Source organism: Mobula hypostoma, chromosome 24 (genome assembly GCF_963921235.1).
Source record: "Mobula hypostoma chromosome 24, sMobHyp1.1, whole genome shotgun sequence".
NCBI classification, from domain to species: Eukaryota; Metazoa; Chordata; class Chondrichthyes; order Myliobatiformes; family Myliobatidae; genus Mobula; species Mobula hypostoma.
In genome coordinates, this window is record NC_086120.1 from 25,615,643 (window position 1) to 25,639,120 (window position 23,478).

At 42.9% G+C, this 23,478-nt stretch overlaps 1 protein-coding gene across 2 annotated transcripts; it reads right to left on the reverse strand.

The window, feature by feature from the left end:
• Positions 1–881: 881 nt before the first annotated feature.
• crlf1b (cytokine receptor-like factor 1b) lies at positions 882–19,281 on the reverse strand. 2 transcript variants are annotated; one of them, XM_063032505.1, is made up of 9 exons: positions 19,226–19,281; positions 11,895–12,173; positions 10,865–10,994; positions 9,088–9,257; positions 7,867–8,024; positions 5,326–5,494; positions 4,736–4,914; positions 3,892–3,928; positions 882–2,268 (listed from the first exon to the last, which is right to left on the reverse strand). In XM_063032505.1, the coding sequence occupies exons 1-9, from the start codon at positions 19,275–19,277 to the stop codon at positions 2,252–2,254; spliced, it is 1,191 nt and encodes a 396-aa protein (XP_062888575.1). In that variant the 5' UTR covers positions 19,278–19,281; the 3' UTR covers positions 882–2,251. The 2 variants fall into 2 exon arrangements, with proteins under 2 accessions (XP_062888575.1, XP_062888574.1); XM_063032504.1 differs by lacking the exon at positions 19,226–19,281 and adding an exon at positions 18,792–19,132 and having other exon boundaries at positions 885–2,268.
• Positions 19,282–23,478: the final 4,197 nt, after the last annotated feature.

A 23,478-nucleotide genomic window follows, 5' to 3' on the forward strand; every position in this document is an offset into this window, starting at 1 on the left:
TAACCAACGCTGACATAGCCTCACAGGTAGGATTAATACTAGAGACAAGACATTTCCTTTAATCAAATACCCTTTTTATAATAGCCTATAACAGAATTTTAAATCCTGAACTTTAAAATGGCTGAATTACAATCTAAAAATCAATGTTTTAAAATTTTTTAAATCTTCAATTAAAATTGAATACAATTCATTTACAATTAAATTTTTCTGGGAGTTGGCTTTAAAACATCAAAATCAATTCAAGTAGAACTGTAGCAGGATCATCACTTTCATATATATCTTTACTTCCTCCTAATGCCTCAATACCCATAGTTGGAGGCTCCTGAGTAACTCTGGGAACTAAAAATGTTTTAGTTAAGATAGTCATTATTGGTCATTTGCATTTCCACAATTACTCATATCCTAGCTGGGCTTGATGCGGTCTGACCAGACTATCATCTTATTTTGCAAGCAGAGCCTGTGGAGTTCTCTGTGAAGGCATTATTTTCCTATTGACAACTCTGCCTGGGCTTAAATTCTTCATTGAGAAGACCATCTAGACTGTTCAATACTCAAGCCTGGCAACTTCCAGGAGGTCCACTTAGCCATCAAAAGTGGCTGTTCACATGAAAACGTGTACATGTGAATGCCAGATTACCAAGTGTAGATAACTGTAACTAACAATGGTAATGAGTACCCATTCAATAGGTATGCATCGCTTCTGTGCACTTGCCATTTTCACTGATTACCTCCTGACCAGAGGCTTTCTTATCTGTAATTAGTAGGAACAGTGTGATGGGGGACAGTTCAATCAGTACTTGGACCACTGGGTCATTGCCTCTATTCCCATGTAAATCAGAAGTCGAGGGTTTGTAGGAGAATTAAATTGAACTGGGGGGGGGGGGCGAAGAATTGTAGACCATAAAGGGGGTTGATAGATTCTAGAAGTAACTGAAAGAGAGATGGCATATTGTAGAAAGTCAATTTCTTTATAAACAACACTAGGTCCATGTGATCTCCTGGACTGATAGTTTCTCTCCACAGCTGATTTTTATCTCCACTCCAGTTACCAGCCTTTGCATTACATTCCTCAGTACCTCTACTCCACAAAACTGCATCGAAAGCCCTCCTGAGCCTAGACAGCCATAGCTTTTTGGGGAGATGTCCAGAGTGGCACCACGCTCTGAGCCTGGGTACAGCTGTTTGTATAGGCACATGCTGTTAAACCTATCCTGCTGTCCCTCAGCAATCTTTTCCATTATGGGGATTAGATTAAATTGGCTGATAAGATGCCAGGATCATTTCTTTCTTACAGCTTTTACTGTATGTTGGAACCACTACAAATGATGGGTGACATCAGTTCTTCTGTTACATCACAGAGAAACTTCTCCAAACAAATAATCTGAAACTTGATTGCTTTAAATGCTATTTTTGATTTATTCAAAAGTAAAATGATTTGGAAGTAGTCAATTCAGTCAGTTTGTTGTGCTGTAGGAGATAATGTTACCTGTACCGAATTTTTCAATGATCCATCTGGCTCAAATTTACTTGAGAGCTTTGGATGCATTGTCCTCTGAATGTTGAGCTGTTCAGCAAAAGCTACTACTTGAATTATGTAGCACTTTTAACAAAGTAAACACACTCATGGTCGTTGACAGAAGCATTAGCAGTCAAAAATAATGACAAGTATGAATTACTAGGACCGATGTTATAAAGCTTAGCTAAGGAGAGAGATTTTAAGGAACATTTTATAGGAGAAGGCAGAAGTTTGGGGTAGCTGAAGCCACAACCATCACTGGTGGAATAAATAAGAGGCCAGAACTGTGTAGAGATCTTGGCGAGCTGAAGGAGATTACAGCAATAAGGAGTGGAGAGAATGATTGAGAAAACATGGATTAATAGAAGCATCGAGTTACAAATTCAGGCATTTCAAGAAGTGTCAAGTAGTCGTATCAATCAGTAGTGAAACTAAGAACCTCAAATCTCTTGACACTGAAATAAGAAGCTAATTAAAATTGAAAACAGAACACAGACCAATTGAAGTATAAGTTTGTCCTGATACTCCAAAAGTGAAATGTTTGTGACTTAACACCTGCTACCCTTTCATCTCCTTTAATTTTATTCACGAACCAGGGTCTAAATATACTTTGTCAGTAACAGTGTGAACCAAGAAACTGCCATTTCCCATATTTCTAGATTAATGATCATGATGTTATGGCAATCTTCCGTGTGCATCAGGAGCATTTTCTTTTGGATGATGTCATCTCCGGAGTTACCGGGCGGGAGTATCTAAAAAAAAGCAGAGATATAAAATTCAGAATGAGATAGCTGGGCAAGGGCTGAATGAGTTAAACAGGAAAGAAAAAGGAAAAATAAAGAAAAAGAATGAGAGACAAAGAAAGAGCATCTTTCACTGGCATCCAAGACAGATTATTCTCCAAGACACTGTTCCAGATACTCTGGGAGAAGAATCTTTTTATAAACACTTATGTTTGTTATAATATTAGAGATTGGAAGTGTTTGTAGCAGTGTCAAAGCTGAGAGAAATTCTATTAGCTGGTGTAATTGTGTACTACAGGATTAAATTTCTATCCTTTTTATTTTTCATGAAAGAAAACCTGAGATTTAATATGTAGACAATTAAGTCCGCAATTTTTACCCTTGGTCCTCTCCATATTTGACGTAACAGTACATAGAGGTTTACTCCACTTGCCTATGATTTTTTTAAATTTATGCAGTGCAGATCCTTCATGAGAGGATTGATTTATTGTCAGGTGAAAGGCATCTGGTATGTGGATTTCAGCACTGCAAACCTGCTTCAGATCCATCCGCTTAACTTTAAGATTGATTCCTTGAGTCAGCAGTACCACTGACCGTCTCAGCTTCTCATAACCTTCTAAATCCATTAGCTCTCCCAGGCTCATCCTCACGTGAACCTCCATCCCCTCAGTCACTATACCAATCCCTGCTCCAGCCTGATGTCCATATCAGAAGTTTACCTTTGCCCTTTGCTGAAGCCACAACCCTCCCAATCCACTATTGAGTTCTCTCTTCTGCGTTGCCACTAGTGCAGAGGAAAGATTTCTCAGCTACAATAAGCATATAATGCCCATCCACCTCTCTGGCTGTTATAGACAAATGAAAAATTATGTTGGCTGCTGTAGACTACTGATTTAACATGAATTTGCAAACACTGAAGAATTTCTATACAAATTTACTTGTGGAAAAAGTGTTTGTAACCCATAGATACAGATTATCAAGTGAAAGACCTAGAGAAGGAGAATGTCTCGTGAGCTGGAATGTGTTTTTGTAGTGATGACAAAGCAGATTTTAAAATATAAGGAAAGAATTTTCCTAGGCTCTGGGTGAAAAAAAAAGTTGAACTAATTGGGGAGTTCTTTTGAAGAACTGGGCTAAAAGTTTCTTAGTATTCTGTGACTGCTGGTCAAGATTAATCCAGTGGGTAAGAATGTATGTTTTTTAATTGGCTTTGCAGGTGTAGATGTCACAAGCACAGACACATTGGGTGGAAAATTGGGGAAGAAACTGCTAGAGGCAGGAGATCATATGATAAAACCTCCAGAGGTAAGTCTAAGCAAAGGTGCCAGGCTGCACATACGATACTGGCAACAGTGGTGGAGAATGGAGAAAGCTAAAGATGGAAGCTCAGCTAAGAGAAGCTGGTTTAAAACAGAAAACAGAGATTTTCTCACAAGTAATAATGAACACTTCAGGGATTGATCAATATACCCAAAGATTAAACGTAGTTTTGATTCAACTGCGTAGGGCATTAACACTCAGGAAAATCAGACTGTATCAGGTTCACGAAGTACATTTTGCTGAAGAGGCCTGAACTCTTGCTATCTGATTATTCAAAATGATCACTGACATTTTCACTGCTGTTTCACTCACCCTCCTGTGATCCAATAAAAACAGAGACTTCTTGATTCTGTGGGGAAACAACGGAAGAGTTAAAATACTGAGACCAGGAACGAAGAGGATTTGGGATTGCGGAGTATAAGGTGGTGGGACAGGAGTAGCTGAGGGATGATTTAATCCCATCTCCCACTGAGCAGCATGCCTGCCCTTCTGCCCTTTCACCATTCTCAGTACCCATCTGAAATATACCTGAGAGAGTCACTGCCTTGCCCTGGTCTGTGGCTTGTAGATTCAAACTCTAAAACAGAATCTCAAGGTCCAGAATGCAGAATGAAATCCTTGGTGCCAGTATGAAGTGAGCACCATAGATTTGGTTGGTGCCATGTTTCTGATGAACTGATAGCTTGAGGCCTCCCTTAGGGAGTAATTTATGGGTGCAAATTATCCCAGTAAACTACCTTGCAGAAGAGGAGAGTTTGCCCTACTGTCCTAAATTAAATAGTAAACCTCAAGAGATAACCTTGTCACCATCACATTGGGGAGCCTTCCTGCCCTGTTTCTGATAATACAACAGTTATTGCACTTCAAAAATGGCTGTCAACCACTATCGGCATCCCAAGTTAGTAAATTCCCTCCAGAAATACAAGTCATTTTTGCTCAGTGTCAAAAATAAAAAAAACACAGCAGACGCTAGAATTCCAAAATGAAAACAGGGAATGCTGGAAATAGTTCTAATGAAAAGCCATCAACCTGTAATGTTATCCTCTCTGTTGCTGCTGCCTGACCTGCTGAGTGTTTCCAGCACCTTCTGTTTTCATGTTCAGCCTGCGGCCGTGTGTTGAAGTTGTGCGCAAGACTCAGCGAGTGAAATATTTACCTGGTTGCGTGTCTTGTGGGACTTCTGCAGCCACACACGCCATTGGTCATACAGTTTGATGTTGAGGGCTGTACATCCATAGGCATGCTTCTTCACCCAGCCAAAGAATTGCTTCAACTCTCGTCTCAGGTTTGAGCCACTCTCCCCACTTTTCTGGTAACAAGTATTGCTGGATCGCTCTGTCAACACACAGAGGGACCACATTATTTACCTCCAGCATTAAATATCAGTGCTATTTCTTCATCATCATAAGCTCTGTCATATCAATATCTCTCTGTACAGTTCTTAGTCCTCTTCGTTATAGAGTGAAATTCCCTCTGCATTATTCAATTCCACGTTCTCAGGGCAGGGTATCACAGATTAGAGTACAAATAGTTCCAGGGTGGGCCCTCGTGCAGTAGATAAAAGTATTTTTCCCTCAACACTGCCTGTCTTAAGTAGGTCACTCTCAAAAGTAAAGTTATGATATGTTTGTTGGTTATTTATCTGTTGAATTTGGGATCCTGTGTGCTGGGTTTTATGTAGAGAATTGGGCGAGAGAGAGAACGAGGCATGTCCGAGGGTTGATCTCAATAGATGGTGACACTCACCATTGCGGGGAGTAGAGGCAGCTGTGGGGATACTCCATTCACTCCAAATCCCTGCCTTCCTGGACCCATAAATACCAACTGGATTACACCGCACCTGCACAAAGTACACGGTCCCTGGTCTCAGCCCGGCCAGTCGGCACAAGGTTTGGTTTCCAATGTCATCCACAACCTACCATGAGAAACCGGGGAAGAGAGTGTTAAATTACAAAGCTGAGTTACGCAATCTAAGCCTACAACAGCTATTTGTGGCATTTGAAATGATCAAAGGAGTTCGTAGGCTAGAGAGAGAATCTATTTTCTCTAGTGTTCTGTGGGAGTTTAGAACAAGGTGATATAAAATGAGAGCCAAGCCATTCAGGGATAATGTCAGGAAGTGTGCCTTAGGGCAGTGAAGTTTGAACTCTACACAAAATGATGAGTATAATGGAAAACTTAAAATCTGTGATCTTATTTAAAGGATATTAAGATCAGAGGAACCTAAATGAGACGTTTGAGTTAAAGATGCGGATCAGTCAGTGCCTAATTAATTGTTAGAACAGGCTGGTAGGGCTGAATGGCATCTTCCTGCTATTACATACGTCAAATAAAGCTTGACATGATGAAATACACAAATAGATTTATTCATTTATTTAGAAATACAAAGAAACCGGAGCACCAGGAGGAAACCAACACTGTTATGGGGAGAATGGACAATCTCCTTACAGACAGTGGCCAAAATCAGACTCCGGTCACTGACACTGTACTAGTGTTACACTAACCACTACAGATAAATGTCAGTCTATTTTCTGTTGAGTAAAGAAAGCATGGTGTGACGTAATAGATCTTAACATTATGAAACTGTCGACAGAGTAGATGTAGAGAAAACATTTCCTTCAATATACGAGAGTCACCAAAATTCAAAAGAACCCTTTTATCCATAGCATAATAAGAATGCAGAAATCTGTATAGTGTAAGTTCACTTAAGGAGAGATTGATGATGCATTTGAGGGAGGAGGGAACAGAGATCTATAGCTGAAGGATTTAGATGAGAGGTGGAGCATAAATGGCAATTGGCCTGTTTGCTTGTCATAATTCTTATATAATCCAGTGCAATCTAATGATCCTTCTAATGGCCCAGGATTTCCATGATCACTCACATCGGTACCTCTCCTCCCTAAATGCTCAAAGTTAACCCTACTCAATACGGATATTTAAAAGGTGTCTATTCTTAATGCAAGCATGAGTTGTAAAAGGATATTGGATCACAACAGGCATCACTGTTCCATTTTGACTTCATCTATTTACCCTGCACGAGCACAGGTACATACACACATACAAATGTAAAAAGGAACATACATACAGAAAGATTTACTGAGATTTGCATATAAATGTCCTGAACCAGTAGAAGACGAATCAAAACAATGCAGATTTTGAAGTCTGTCTATTTGGCCACTATCTCCCACTGATACCCTCAGCAACTCACTAACAGAACTGGAAAACAGGAGGGCGCGTGGTACAAGTAATTAAAATCATGAAACATGATGAAAATGATGAAGGTGTTTGCGAGTAAATATTTTCTGGTGTGCACAGCACAGGAAGTGGGATTTTAAAACACCGGAATTAGGAAATGTGACAAGATATGAAGGGGTGCTGGGTTGGCATGGTACTGCTAATGAAGGGAAAGATTAACAGGATAGGTTAAGAAAGCAGAAACCTTCAGGGATTTCCAGAAAGAACAACAAAGCAAATGGGAATAGGGGCTTTTTGAGATGCAGATGGGTGGGGGACATGGGATGAAGAATCTCTCACATTTATTCAAAAGACTTACTTGGGTGAAGAATGTAAGAAGTAAGAGTAGGAGCCAGACATAAAACCATTCATATCTGATCCACCATTCAATGATATCATGGTTGATTCTCTACCTCATTCCCACTGTTACAGCCTGGGGCTCCACAGTTTGGAGTGCAATTCCGGTGCCATTCTATAAGGATTCTCTGTATGTCCTCCCCATGGAATGCGTAGGGTTTCTCCGGTTTCCTCCCACAGTCCAAAGACAGTGGGTAGGTTAATTGGTCATTGTAAATTGTCCCATGATTAGCTTAGGGTTAATTAGGTTTGTCAGGGGTTGCTGGGGCAGCGGGGCTCAAAGGGCCAGAGGGGTCTACACCATGGCTTATTGCTAAATAAATATATATTTAAAACTCTGCCTGTCTGGAAATCTGTCTCCTGGTTTTAGCTTCTCTGTCCTTGAGAAACTTTTGCTCAAGAATAATAATTATTATTAATAAATACTGTAATAATGAGCTTAAAATAAATGGAGGGATAAAAGCTTTTATCAAGGGAGGGCAGTTAACCAATCGTTATTAATACCAGGACTAGACGAGTACACACACAGATCCCCCTGTGAGCTGTTTCCTGTGGCTAGAGTAGGTGAAGGATATTTACAGGTGGAAAGCACATTGAAGATAAGATTAGCATCTCGTCCACAGTTCGGATAGTCCAAATCACCTCTGTAGCTGAGACTGTAAATGAGCAAGAGAAGGTATGAAACGTGGCAATTACCTTCCAGTCAGTGCTGTCCTCCACACGATAACGGATCTGGTATTTGGCTTGAAAGAGGAAGTCCTTCAGGGCCGGCGGGGAGCTCCAACAGACGCTGAGCTGATCCTCAAGATCACCAACACGATTCACCTGAACGTCGGACGGGGCATCAGTGGTGACTAATGAAAAAGTAAAGGGTCAAGTGGAAATATTAGTGTTGTATACAACTTCTGTGGGCACGTGGCCAAGTGGTTACGGCATTGGACTAGCAACCTGAAGGTCGTGAGTTTGAGCCCCAGCCGAGGGAACGTGTTGTGTCCTTGAGCAAGGCACTTAATGACACATTGCTCTGCGATGACACTGGTGCCAAGCTGTATGGGTCCTAATGCCCTTCCCTTGGACAACATTGGTGTCGTGGAGAGGGGAGACTTGCAGCATGGGCAACTGCTGGTCTTCCATACAACCTTGCCCAGGCCTGCACCCTGGAGAGTGAAGACTTTCCAGGTGCAGATCCATGGTCTCGCAAGACTAGCGGATGCCTTTACTTTACTTTTTTACTTTATTCACCTTCAGTGGGAGTGTGTATGCGTGACAGGACAGCATCCTAACATTGACAACATGTGTGAAACAACACTGCCCGAAGATGAAACAGCCCTAATCTGGCTGTAGTCTTGTGTTAAAGCCAGGCCTGATTTGTGTTACATCTCACACAGAAGGGGGCTCTTTGAAGCATGACCAGCTCCCAACAGAGCGGTCTTATCAGTCCCTTTCCCTGGGGAAGCTACAGTTGCTGGATTCTGGAGCAAAAGATCAACTGTTGGAGGGAAAGGAATGCCTGACATTTCAGCCCAAGACCTGCAACATCAACCATCCCTTTGCTTCCGCAGATGCTGCTTGACCCACTGAGTTCTTCCAGTAATTTATCTTTTAGTCCCAACCCCCTTCTTACTTCCCTACAACTCAGTCCCACTCCCAAGACCATCAGCTTGATTCCTTTGCCACGTAATAACATTGGGACTAATTTAAGTAGCCATATTTAGGATATTCAAGGGAACTGAAGCACACTCCTGGGAAACCCATGCAATGATAGGAAATGTACAAGTTCCACACAGGTGGCACCTGAGACCAGGATTGAACTGTGCTTCCTACCTGCTGTACCCTGGTATCACTTTTGTTTTGACATTTAGGTTGGACTTCTGGCGACAGAATGTAACCACGTCAACACCCAGATAAAACACTCACCCACATCCAGAATGTCCAGAGAGATGATGTCTGAAGCTGCTGAGCCCAATTTGTTTGAAGCCTCGACCCAGATTTCATACGGGGTGAAGAGAGCCAGATCCTTGGGGATGTAGCAGGAGTTTGGTCCGGCTGTGCCCATTTCCTGGCACTGGTTCTCTTTGCCATACCACCTGAGCAAAGCAATGGTGAATTGCTGGCATCTTTATCCTCTGCATTGTAGAACATTATCTTTTAAGTCTGTGATGGTCTTAAGCAAATGGAATCGAGTCTGCGGTTATGCTACATCTCTGCCTTGACCTCTTTCTCAAGGCTGTTAGATGCTGATACTTTTATAATCCAAAGGCTCTTTGGAATTTAAGAATGAGGCATAAAATTGTTGCTTACAGCCATTGTAAAAAATGTTGAAAAATGAACAAGAGGGGGTTGAGAGAACAAAGAAAAGACGAAGGAAAAAGCAGTCGTAGTTGTCTCGTACTCAGGCTAGAGATAACAAAAATGACAGCGATAATGAATTAACCTGTCAAATAGCCAGATTCAAGTAGCGAGACACCTTCTCCTGAAAACTAAGAAGTTTCTCAGAAAATAAAGAAACATCCATACTGTAATTACTGGAAAATTCACTAAGCAATTACATGAAAATAGGTGATTATATAAAAATGCAAGCAAGCATTGGAACGTTAAACAAGAAAGTATCTACTTCACTTGCCCCATCACTGAACTGTTGTCAGAATCTATGGAGGTCACTTTCAAGGACTCTTCACCTCATATTCTCTCTCTCTCTCTCTCTCTCTCTCTCATATATATGGATACTATATATATAGTAGCTATTTATTTATTTATTTATTTATTTTCTCCTTTTGTATTTGCACCGTTTGTTGTCTTCTGTATGCTGGTTATCCGTCCTGTTGGCTGTGGTCTTGTATTTACTGTGAATTCCCGCAAGAAAATTAATCTCATGGCTGTATATGGCAACATATATGTACTTTGATAAAAAGTTTTCTTTGAACATTGAACTTTGAAATAACAATTCTATGTCCAAATCCAAGAAGTCCTATCCTGTAGAATTGTCCTATTCGAAGGGTCTGGGTTATTCCACTTCGCTGCTCTCCCTTCTTGTCCTGATTTTCAACGAGCTGGAAATGTTTCCATCTATCTGTCATACCAAATACTTCTAAAAGTAAACAGTAAACAGTTATATCCATATAATGTAGCTGCATTTATTTAATATATCAGCAGAGTTTAGTGCTTGGATTGCTGTTTTCTGTCTGTCAGCTCTGTATTGCACTGTTTCCACATCTCTAGGGAGCTACTTAAACTCTCGAGCTTCTGACTTAGTGCTGAGAGTACAGCTACAGCTGCATCTTGAGATCTCTAAAGTTGCAGCAGCACTGTAGTTAAGTTGCTTATCTAGTAATTCCTTCACAGCAACTGGGAATATAAATTGATTTAGTTCAAGTAATCTGAAATATAAAGCTAGTGTCAGTAATAGTGACTGTGAAATTGCCAGATTGTTATAAAATCCCCTTGGTTCGTTAATATCCCTGAAGGAAAGAAATCTGCCACTTGTACCAGTTTGGCCTGAACATAATATCATACTCACAGTAATGTGATGTTGCCTAACTGCCTCTGAAATGGCCTCGCAAGCCGTCCAGTTCAAGGACAATTATGGATGTACAATAGGCGACAGCCTTGCCAAAGACACACATGTCTGATAAATGAATATGAAAAATACACAAAATCAAGCATCCTAATTCTGGGCAGCAATATATTGACTTACCGTAACTTGTATCTTAGTGTGTACTTTGTACGAAGAAAGGTTTCTCCCCGACTCCCTGGGCTCCATTTACAGGTGAGATCCTTGGTGTTCTTGGACCAGCAGGTGATGTTGGTAGGTTTCTCGGGGGGAACTGTACAAGGAAGAGAAACCAGTCAGACACTGAGTACCACATAGAGTTGTTACTCTGCTGCATCTTCACTAGATTCCTGTTTCTGACAGCAGTCCTACAGTTCTTGAAGTTGCCAGACTGGCACTGTCCATTGTGAAGCAGGACGAGTGAGTCATCTGCCTGAGGGTTTGACTCAACTTGTTTCAGGATACAGTATAAGAAATAGAGCCAAGAGGAAGGCAAAAAAACTCCTCGTGCACAGTTGCACACTTTCACAACTAGGTGTGAATGCACTTACATTTGTTTTCTGCGCATCTCATTAAATCATATTGCTGATAGGCACAAAAGAGGCCCATCGTCTTTCACAGCCCATAGCAAATCAATCCCATCAGCTCTGTCCCCCATATAATTCCACATAGCCCCACACTTTATTCTCTCACATGGTCCACTACAGTTCTTTTATGAGGTACTGGTTGATTCTATTTGCATGAGACTTACAGAGTATGAGCTCCACATTCTAACGATGCTAATTTCTCTTGTATCATTTATCCAAAATTTTGAATTCTCGTTCTCGGTCACTGCCCATCACTTACAGTAACAACTTCCCAATAGTTACTTCATCTAAACCAGTCACAATCTTGTCCGCTTCAATCAAGCGCCCCATCAACTTTCTTTTCTCCAAGGAGAACACCCCTGACTCTCTGATTTAATCTTATAAGTGAAACTTCTGGCCTTCAAATCCACATTCTTTCCGGGACGATCACATTTTGCATTAGGTGTGGAACAAGAATTCAAAACAATACACAGCCCTTCTCTGTTTTTGTACAGTAAGCCTCTGTTGATGAATCCCAGGATCCCACATGCTTTACTAACCACATTCTTAAGATCTCCTTTATGGAGGTGCCATTGGGAGAAACTTACGACCAACATAGAGGCAGGACCCGGCCAGAATTCTCCCGTCTGCTCGGTGACACACCAGATTGTCACCAGACTGTTGCTGTGAACCATTCAGTCCCTTCATGGTCACCATCAGCGCAGTGTTGTTCACCACAGTGTAGAGTTCAGAGCGAAGCTTCTGGCCATTCAGTGTCCAGTAGAGATCCCGTGAGTCGACATTTGCCTCCGGGCTTACAGTGCAAGTGGCAGTCAGTGAAGAGCCAATGGTCAGAATTGGATCTTGGGGAGAAACTTCCCCAAGTGCTAAAAGGGAATGGAGCAGAAACAGTGCCTTAAAGCCTCTTCAACAGGGAGAAACCTGAACCCCAACTTTTCCATCCTAACTCTCCTCCTTCCTTTATTTAAAGTACGAATGTATTTTACAGTTCACCAATGGAAAGCAATCTTTGTATTTCCAGTGTGCTTTATACAACCTCAGTATATCACAAGGTGCTTTACTGCTGATCAAGTTCTCTCAAAGAGTTGTAGGCATCCATTTACACAGAGCCAGTGGTGAGTTCCTAGTGATCTGGTGCAGGTTGAGGGACAAATATTGGCTTCTGTTCCCTCTCTTCAAATGATGATCGTGGTATTTTAAAACTTCTGAAAGGAAGACAGAGACAGTAGAGGCACTTGTAAAATTCTACAGTAGAAATATTGGCCTGGAATTTCGCACTCAACTCTGCTGAGTAGAAGATCAAACCGTATTGTTATGACACAGTAATGTGGACTACAATCTGAGCCACATCTGATATTAGTACAGCTTGCTTACATTCCCTTTGTGGGTCTAGGCAGTGTGCTGGAGTACATGCGTACAGACCGTATATGCAGTGCAATGCAGCCAGAGGAGGATTATGACATCCCTTGTGCTCACTGAATAGCACTGGCTCTTGGTTCTGCTTCTAATTCTCACCCTTGCTTTCAAATCCATCACTACTCCATAACATAGGATTCTGTGCTGTTCTCTCACACATGCACACTCAGTGGCTAGAGTCATGGAAAATCCCCGTGGAATGTTGGCTCAAGGAAATCTCGTCACAAAGTAGAGGGAGAGATTGTCGACTCAGACCATGAGAGGCCTGCGTCGGGTATTTCATGCCTTACAAGGCACAGATTGGAAGTCTGTGTGGGGGCGCCACTCCTCACACAGACACTAGGGCAATGTGTGGTTAAGTGCCTTGCTCAAGGACACAAACACGCTGCCACAGTTGAGGCTCGAACTAGCAACCTTCAGATCACTAGACGAATGCCTTAACCACTTGGCCACGTGCCCAACACGAAGTAGATGGAATGATATTGCTTGCACTGAATTGCTGACTTGAATGTTTTGTACCTTATGCATTTGCAATTTTTATGAATAAAGTATATTTTTATTTTAAAAATCTGTGACCTTTCCCAGCTCTACAACTCAATGGGTTCTGTGTTCCCATTAACTCTGGCTTCCCGCACATGTCCAGTTTGCAAGCTTCTGTCACTGCAGTAAACAATCCCATTCTGGATTGCCCAGCAAACATAATCAAGACATATTATTGCTGCACCACTAAGGTATTGGGTCTTTTTGATGGGATGAGAAGATTTACTCTGTATCTAATCTACATTATACCCGCCCTCAGAATGTGTGATGGGATTCAGAATCAAGTTTATTATCACTGACATAAGTCCTGAAACGTGTTGTTTTGCAGGAACAATAGAGTGCAATACTACAAGTTGCAGAGAGAGATATATAAAAATAAATAGTGTAAAAAGAGAGCAAACTAATGAGGCACTGTGCATGGGTTCCTGGACCGTTCAGAAATCTGATGACAGAGGGGAAGAAACTGTTCCTAAAATGCTGAGTGTGCATCTTCAGGCTCCTGTAGGTCCTCCCAGATGATGGTAATGAGAAGAGGGGATGTCCTGGAAGGTGAGAGTAAATGGGGCTTTCCTTTTCTGACTGTGCTAAGATTACATAGTGTCTAATCCCTGCTAGAAGAGTTATGGAAAAGGGTAAATAAAAGGATCTTTACTCTGTATGCTACTGCCTTCTACCATCCATTAGGGATGTGGTTCCACTTAAACACTTATTCTGACCCCTTTGTATTGATTAATTGTTGATGAGCCATTAACTAAGAAGAGCTAAATTTGTGCTGCCCTAGAGAGTCCTCTCAAAAGAAAAGTTCACAGCAAGTCTCTGGAAAACAGGGACTACTTCCCATATCTCAGGAGGCACCTGTCAGCGAAAATACACATCTCTGATACAATTTACCACTAATGAACCAGCACAGCTAATGATCAACTAAAGCAAAGAGTGTTTGAAAAGTCAAAACCTCAACCCAGCAAAAAAAAATTATGACCTACCCAGCAGCAGTGATTCCTACCTTCTTAAAGTTTTTGAGGCTTGGACTACTTGTGGCAAGCATCTCAAGGTACTTGACAAATGCTACCAACAACATCTGTGCAAAATATTGAAATTCATTCCAAATCCAGTGGATTAGGTATTGAGACCTTACCTGCATTCAGTCAGTTTGGTTGACAGATACCATTGTTCACATATCTGACACCAGACTCCCAAAGCAGATATAATTCTGAGTTCATTCACAGTAGAGATTAGCAGGTGGGCAGAGGAAAAGATTCAAGGATATTATCAAAGCCTGCAGCATTGCCATCTGGCTCCTGGGTACCCCTGGCCAATGAATACCTATAGGGAAGGATCATTTGGAATGGCACAAGACCATCGAATCCATGTATTGGGAACACACAGAAGGCCAACCTGGCCTCATCCTCACCCACAGAGTCACCCTGTCCTCCCAACATCCCAAAGCCTTTTCACAGCTTTACACGCACGTGGCAGGAAGGTGACAAGGCACTCCGCTCACCGGGGTGAGTGCAGACTTCAAAAACCTTTTCTCCCTGAGCTGGATTCTCTCCCTCTTACCGATCAGTTTGCGGTTTTGGTTTCAGAGACTGAGTCTTATCACAGCAAGGTGAGTCAGGTTCCCAGCACATTCCAACCTGTTTGAGGGCAGGTCAGCACGGATCTTCACTTAGCCCTGAAGAAAGAACTAATCAAAGACAACAGGAGTCCTCACAGCCATCAACAGTCTAAGCCAGAGAACAAGGTGTGTGCAAGGCCTCAGGGCCTGTACTAAACCCCCCTTTCATCACTTTCTTTCTTTGGACAGTTGTCTAATTTATTTTCTCGCCTAACCACATTCTTCTTTACTTTCTGTCAGATTTATTTACTTCAACTCCTCTTTTCTTCATTCCCTATGTTTTTCTCGCTTGCCCTTTTCACTTTTCCCCTTTCATGAATTCAGCCACCCACTAATCGCACAAAGGAAAAGAAGTAGTTTGAATGTCGTCTGAAACCCAGATTGGCTGAGATCCCAGCTGCAGGGGCTAGAGGGTGAAATTTAATACACATTACAAATTCCACAGACATCTATTCGTAATTTAAGTTGTAAATGGATTGAAGAAATTATTTGAAAGAAAGTACTCCCAAGAAATTATAAGGGTCACACTGGTTCTTCTGGTCCTAATTTTGCCCATGATTAACCCTTCACACTGCCCCCTATTGGATTCAGTGATTTAGCGCTGCCAATGGGTGTGTTTTCTGTAGCAAGTAACCTGGCTCTTGACTGAAACAAAGTTTTAACACCATCGACAAACATAAGTCAGAAATACAATAGAATACTCTTCACCTAGACGAATGTAGTCTAGCCATACTCCAATCTCATCCAGGACAAAGCAGTCCACTTGCTCAACACCCCAAGCAGTATCTGAGCAAATATCCCCTCCACCAATGGCACCATTCTGACCATTTACAACTTCTCACCAAGTCTCTGTCAACAACCTCCCAAACCCAAAACCTTGCTGTTTGGGCACATGGGAATACCACCCCTGCAAGTTCCTCACCAAGTTGCAGATTACCCTGATTTTAAAATATCTCGATGCTCCTTCACAGTCATTGGATCTTCCTGCATAGTGTCATTCTGGGAATACCTTAACAGAAGGATTGCAGCAGGTTAAAGAAGGCATCTCACCACCAAAGAAACTGAACAGAAACAGGCTACTTGGGCTCTCAGGATTGCTCTCTCTTTCATTAAGATCACGTCTGATCTTCCATCTTGGCATCACTTAATCCCCTATTCAAGATCATCTAATTCAAGATTCAAGATTGCTTAACGTCATCTCCAGTACACTAGTGTAAAGGAGAATGAAACAATTGTTACTCCGGATCCAACGCAGCACAAAAACCACTATAAGATTTTTTTTTAAATCTTAAAAACACAATAAATATAAATACATAGGATAGCTTATATACATAGATTAACTGTATGTCCATAATGTGACGCAAGGTACAGGACTGTCTGTAAGGTGACTCTGACAGAAAATGATAAATAGTGGTGGTTGGGGGTGTGGTCAAGTCAGTTAGTGGATGGAGTTGTTGATTAGCCTTGCTGCTTGGAGAAAGTTTTTGAATCTGGTGGTCCTGGCATGGATGTTACGTAGCCTCTTCACTAATGGGAGTGGGACAAACAGTCCACAAGCAGGGTGGGGGGGGGGATCTTTCATGATGTTGCTGCCCTTTTCCTGATAATTTTTGTATATGTGTCCTTGATGGCATGTAGGCTGGTACTAATGATGTATTGGGCAGTTTTGACTACCCGTCGTAGAGCCCTCCTGCCCACTGCAGTGCAGTTTCTGTACCATGCAGTGATGTAGCATGTTAGAATGCTCTCTATCTATAGACGGACATAAGTATTGATGTGCATAGTCCAGCTCCCTTTAACCTCCTCAGGAAGTAAAGAGAATGAGTTTTCTTGATTGTGTAGGATGTGTTCTGTGACCATGAGAGACCATATTTGCTGTTACCTGTAATCTATCATTCTATACTTTGAATATAGTCAGCAATTGAACTTACCAAAGAGTCACTACCTTCTGGGTGAAGCTATTTCATCTCATCTGAGTCCTGAATGACTGACCCCTTAAGTTATAGCTGCGATCCCTGGTTCTAGACATCTAGCCAGGGGAAACATCATTCCTGCATCCAACCTGTCAAGAATCTTTGTACTTCAATTAGATTGCCCCTCACTCTAGAGAGTTCTTCCTAAGAGAAACCACTAATGCCTTCCCCACCATCGCCTCCCTCCCCAGCTGGTATTTCCATCGCAGTCCCTCTATCACAAGGTAGAAAGAGCAGACCTATTCACAATATTCCAGGTTTGCTCTCACCAGCGACCTTCATAATTGCAGTATTTTATCTGTGTTCACAGATCTTCTTGTAGTAAAGGTAAACATACTGCTGCTTTACAATTGTTTGTTATACTGTAGGTTTGTTTTCAGTGATCTGTCTACAAGGAGACTTAGGTCCCTCTGAACACCTTTCAGCTTCACGTCAATTAAAAGGTACTGTCTACCTTAATTCTGCAACCTGCCATGTCCCTCAATAACTTACTAGCCGGTATATATCCTTTAGAACCTCATATTACCTCACAACAGAGAATACCACTGGCTCATCAGGTCTATGCTGACAGTCAGAGCTCAACAAACAGTTCAATCTGTTCCCATTTATCTACCTTTCACCTATTCTTTTTCACATGCCCATGAACTACCCCCGATCCTCCTGCTACTAGATGCAATTTACAGTACCTATCAACCTACCGAGGCACCTTTGGGACGTGGGAGGGAACTGGAGCACCTGGGGGGGGTAACCCAAGCAGTCACAGGGGCAACATGGAGATCCCACAAAGGCAGCAACGGAGGACGGGATCAGCAATTCTGGATAGATCACGTTTGGTCCCCTTGGGGCAAATCATTGATATAGTTTCCCGCACTGCAGTCCCTGCGGTGCACGTGTGCACACTGCATTCCATCATTAGTCAGAGCCCCACAACAAAACGATCCGTTTATTCCTACCCTCTGTTTCTTGTCCATTAATCTAGCTTCTCTACCTTATGGGATAATGGTAGAGAGTCAGGAAACATAATTCATAAAGCCAGGGAGAGAACATAGAAACTGGCCCTTTAGCTGATTGAGTCCACCTCAACCATCCATCACCAATTTACAATAATCCGACATTAATCCCACCTTTCATTCTCCCCACGTTCTCCTCAACTCTGCACAGATCCTACTCTCTCATTGAGGCAATTTACAAGGGCCAGTTAACCTACTAAAGTGCACATCTTTGGGATGTAGGAGGAAACCAGAGCATCAAGAGGGAACCAACACCAACACAGGAGGAACACGCAGGCTCCACATAGACAGTGCCCGAGATCAGATTGAATTCAGGTCTCTGATGCTGCGAGACAGTAGCTCTACGAAATACACCACTTGTGCCACACGCAATTTATCCAGAGGTCTGGATATCTATGCTTGAAAGGCTGGTAGAAGCTCAGACCAGTCCAGATGAAGGGTCTCAACCTTAAGCGTCAACTGTCTATATCCTCCATAGATGCTGCCTGACTCGCTGAGTTCCTCCTGATCTTTGTGTGATGCTTTCGGAAGTAGAAGCCATGCTGCGTTTTACACCAACACTTTAAGAGCCACAATCCATAAAGTTACAGACTGAGAGAAGGGAAACCCTAAACACATGCATTCAGAATCACAATAGGCTGAATATCTTCCTCTCTGCCATAAATGGCTATAATTTTTAAGTGCAATTAAAAATAGGCACTGTGCTAATCCCGACAGCGTTTACCTCAACAAACCCATTTCCTCATTTCTTCCCCTCTCTCCCTCTCTCATTCACTCAAGCATGCACGCACATACACAAACGTACAGGAGCAAGCACATGTACACACAACGGGAGAAATCGTTCACACTGGCTCCAGTTCAACTCCATTTAACCCCTTGCATTTAAAAAGCTGCAAATTCTCGGCCGCCTTTTAAAATGATACTTACGTGCTGAGCACAAAACCAGCCTCATCATGCAGAGCGAAAGAAGAAAATGGAAAGGCGGCATGTTTCTTCAAAATCCGATTTAAACCAATTAATCTCAAAGACGAGAAAGAGCGCACCACAGAAGTTTCAACCCAGCCAAGTTTTTTTTACTTTCTTCAGACAGTTGTTGAACAAACTGCTCCTGCAAGAGAATCTTCTATTCGTGTTTGTCTTCTACCTTTCCAACTAGAACTTAATTATACCAGTGCCCCACCCTGCAAACCCCTCCAGTTCCTCAGTCTCCCCTTTTTTGATCAAACTTGCCCCCCTCTGCACAATTATGTCTCTTGTGTTAAACTAGATAATCCTTCCTGTACTAAGCCAGGGTGCCTGTGATTCCTGAGCTTGTCTGAGCCAGTCTCTCAGCTGGTGTCAGTGGCAGAGCAATGACTCACTTTGTAAATTGATGAGTGGCTCGGGAAATCTTAATGGGACAGTAAACAGCATCCAGTTTCCCGTAACCACTTTTGTTCAGCACTCACTTAGCATGCGCACACGAGCCACACCTCTCCCACCAACATGCACAGATGTACCTCACCCTTCACTGTAACGCCCACTGATATATCCCGAGTTCCTCACTGAAGCTTCCCTTTCAGTAACATGCATTGTGTACCTCGCATTCTTCACTGAGGCATTCATTCACTTACCCCGCGATCCTCACATTGTGCACACACAAACACATCCTGTGCTCTTTGTGACATTACCAGTGAGCCCAATACTGATATATCCCACAACCCTTAAAACAATTTACAGTGCTGTACCTCACACTCCTCACGGTGGCACGTAATGAAGTGCCTCACGTTCCTCACTGTCTCACTGTAAACGCCACAGCTCTCAGTATAACACTCCTAGACCTCACTCCTCATTATAACATGCACCCCATACCTCACTGTATGGACATTCCACACCCATCAAAGTAATACCCACTATTATACACCACACCCCTCATATCCCAGTGATACCCCCCAAACTTCTTACTGTGCCATTCACTGAAGTATCCCACATTCTTTTTATAACACTTTCTTAAATACTCCATTTCCTTAATGTAATAATGTGTAGGCCTCTATTGGTCAGACTTGACCATGGAGACTGCATCCTAGCTCTCTAGATATGCAAGCCTGGGCAGTACGATATGGAGAGCAAGCTGTTGCCCATGTGGCAAGTTCCCCCTCTCCAAACATTTGATGAGCCCAAAGGAAAGGCAGAGACCGATACAGTTTGGTACCAGAAACGTTGTAGGCGTTACCAGTCAGCATTGAACTCAACATCGGACTGCCTTACGGACTCCAGTTGCAGACTTTTCCCTCGGGGTTTACTCCCGAAGCCTTCCCCACAAGTGGGTATGGCCGCAAGGCAGCGGAGATTTTGAGATCAGAGATTTCCTTCTTCTAGGTGAGCTGCCAACCACAGCTGATGAACCCCAAGTTCCCGAAGCAACTGGTTTTAAGGCACCAGTAACCCACCTTTGCCCCTTCACCTGTCAGTAGAAACGGTTCCACCGAGATTAGTAGCTAAGCCACATGTGAAAGCCAGGAGCTGGACTTGGTTGTCCAGATGCTATTTGCAGCTCAGGCCATTGGGAGCATTTAATAGGTAGTGGGAGCTTGTTCCCATTACCACCCCCAGCAATAACAACCTTAAGAAATATTCCTGTATATATCACACATCCTTCACTTTAACACTCACTGATTAACCCAAAGCTGTTGCAACAGTGATCTACCCCACACCTCACAATGACACTCACTGGTATATCCTAGTGCTCACTGTGACACTGATATACCCCACACTTCTCACAATAACACTCACTCCAGCTCACATTTTCCTGAGACATAAAATGAGGCTGCTTAGCCCATCATGCTTGTGCCAGTTACCAGAGCAACCCTATTAATTTAATTCTCCATCTAAGTCTCTGAAACTGGTTCTTTCTCAGATACCACCAACTCCCTCTGATTCACCTGTCACCCATTTATACCAAGATCCTTTGCAGTAACTAATCAATCAATCAACTCGTTTTATGTGTACGGCAGGAAACTGACAGAGTCACGAGATGGATGTAAAAAATTCCACACAGACTTTATCCAAGACCAGAACCATACCTGGATCACTGGATTAGTGAGGCTGCAGTACTGACTCATGACTCATTCAAAGATTCAAAGTACTTTTATTGTCAAAGTATGTGTGCAGTATATAAACCTGAGACTCATTCCCACAAACAGCCACGAAACAACAAACCCATGCACCCATTCAAAGAAAACATCAAACACCCAACGTGCAAAAAAAAAGAACAAATTACACCAACAGCAAAACAACGAGAGAAAAACACAATATTAAGCATCAAACCACAGAGTCATTGAAACAGTCTGGGAATGTTCTGTTTAATTCAGTTCAGTTCAGTTCAATTTAGCGCTGTGTTGTTCGTTGGCTGCAGGGCCCCCTCCCATCAAAATTACACAAAATAGCAATAAAAAGGGAGTAGCCAGAATCAGAAACATATATAACATGATCTGCAGAGTACAACCCACAAACTGTGTCAATGAAACCTTACCCAAGACCCAAAACTCCAGCACCACCCTCTGGCAGCATCGAGTGAGAGAGAGAGAGAGACCGATCAAATGCAGGCAGACGATGCTGAACACCCGCACGCCTTCCATTCTCGTCCTCTTTGATATTCTCTTGCTCGATGCTTCAACTGGCGAGAAATGGGGTCGATCACAGGCTGCCGCCCCATCTCCAGGCTGCACACACTGCTCGAAACCTCACCAAACTCCCTCAGAGACAGCAAAGCGCCAGGTTGGCCGATCGGCGTAAAAACGCACCGTCAAAGCGTAAATCACAGGTTCCATCGCACATAAGAGGTCAGTAGCAGAATCAGATTTGAAAGAAGAGGAAGTGAAAGGAGTAGTACCGTGAACTGCCTGAAGGATGTTGCGTTGTTCACTGGCGCCGTCTTCTTCAGACACTCACTGAAATATCCCACACACCTCAGGGTAAAACAGTTATACTCCACATCCCTCACTGATAGTCATACCTCAACCCCTTCACTCACTGTAACGCTTGCTGGTATTTCCAACAGTGATATCCTCATTCTACTCACTGTCACCCTCGTTACTATGCCCACATCCCTCACTGTAATACTGCCTGAAATCCCCCAAACCAGTCCCAGTAACCCTCATCATCCAGAATCTTCACTCTAACACTCTCTGATATATCTCTCCTGAAATACTCCAAACCACTCACAGTAACCCTCACTGTCCAGACTTTTTGCTCTAACACTCTCTGATATATCACACATCATAGATAAATCTTATTACCACTCACTGTAACCCTTGGTGACATACCTCAAAATCCTCACACTAACACACACGGAAAAACGCCACATGGTTCTCATTTAACACACTTTTAAATACCTCACACACCACACACTGTAGCATTCACAAATATACCCCACATTCCTGATAATAGTTACTAATTTATTTATCGAGCCACAGCATGGAAGAGGCCCTTCCTGCCCTTCGAGCTGCACTGCCCAGCAATACCCCCACTTAACCCCAGCCTAATCACAGGACAATTTACAATGACCAATTAACCTACCAACCGGCACGTCTTTGGGCTGTGGGAGGAAACCGGAGCACCCGGAGGAAACCTACACGCTCACGGGGAGAACGTACAAACTCTTTACAGAAGTAAGTAAAGCGTTGTGCTAACCACTACGCTGCCATGCCGCCCTACACTAGTACACAGCGCCTCGTGTTCTTCCTGTACTCATACTCCACACCATTCATCACAATACTGAATGGTATACCCCACATCAGTCACTTACCACTTCAAACCACGCTACCCTCATTAATAAGCTGCACACTCCTCACTATAACATTCACTGACAGGCATCACATCCTTTAATGTGACATTCTTCTCATGGTAGCACTCACCAAAACACTGACGTACTCTGCAGCTCATATACAGTAAGTCATTGGTGTATCCCACACGCCTCGTATCACTAATGTATCCCATACCCCATAAAACGGCGATCGTTGACATGCCCCAAACCCTTCACTGTCACTGCTGTGCCCCACACTTGTCCTTGTAACACTCACTCCGTACCCCACACCCTCACACTGCCAAGCTCATCACAGTTACACTCCCCTCAAAGCCCTCAGTGTAACAGTCCGATATACCAAGCACCCCTCACTGTAACATGTAAAGATATACCTTGCACTTCTCAGTAGCATATTCCAACCCCACCCCCCACTGATGTACCCCAGACTCCACACTTAAACCTCTCACAGACACTGCCCCTCGCCCTCCCCTCTCAGGCTCCACCAATACTGAGCCCCCTTCTCTCTTAGGAACCAGACATGAGGAGACCGCCAGAGGGAAGTGAGCAGAATCACACAAGTGTTCATGATTTGGATAAACCATGATCGAAATAACCATAGGACTGTGAGTACAATAGGCACCCTGAAAAGGGACTTGATAAAGGTTTGTGGAGGAATACTGTGAGCTTCTGAGGAATGAGCAGGAGGGGTCTGGTCACCTGCTTACAGGAAAGATATCAATACAATCGAAAGAGTGCCGAGAAAACTTACAAGGATGTTACCTGAGGACCTGAGTGATGGGGGAAAGGTTAAATAGGTGAGGATTTTACTCC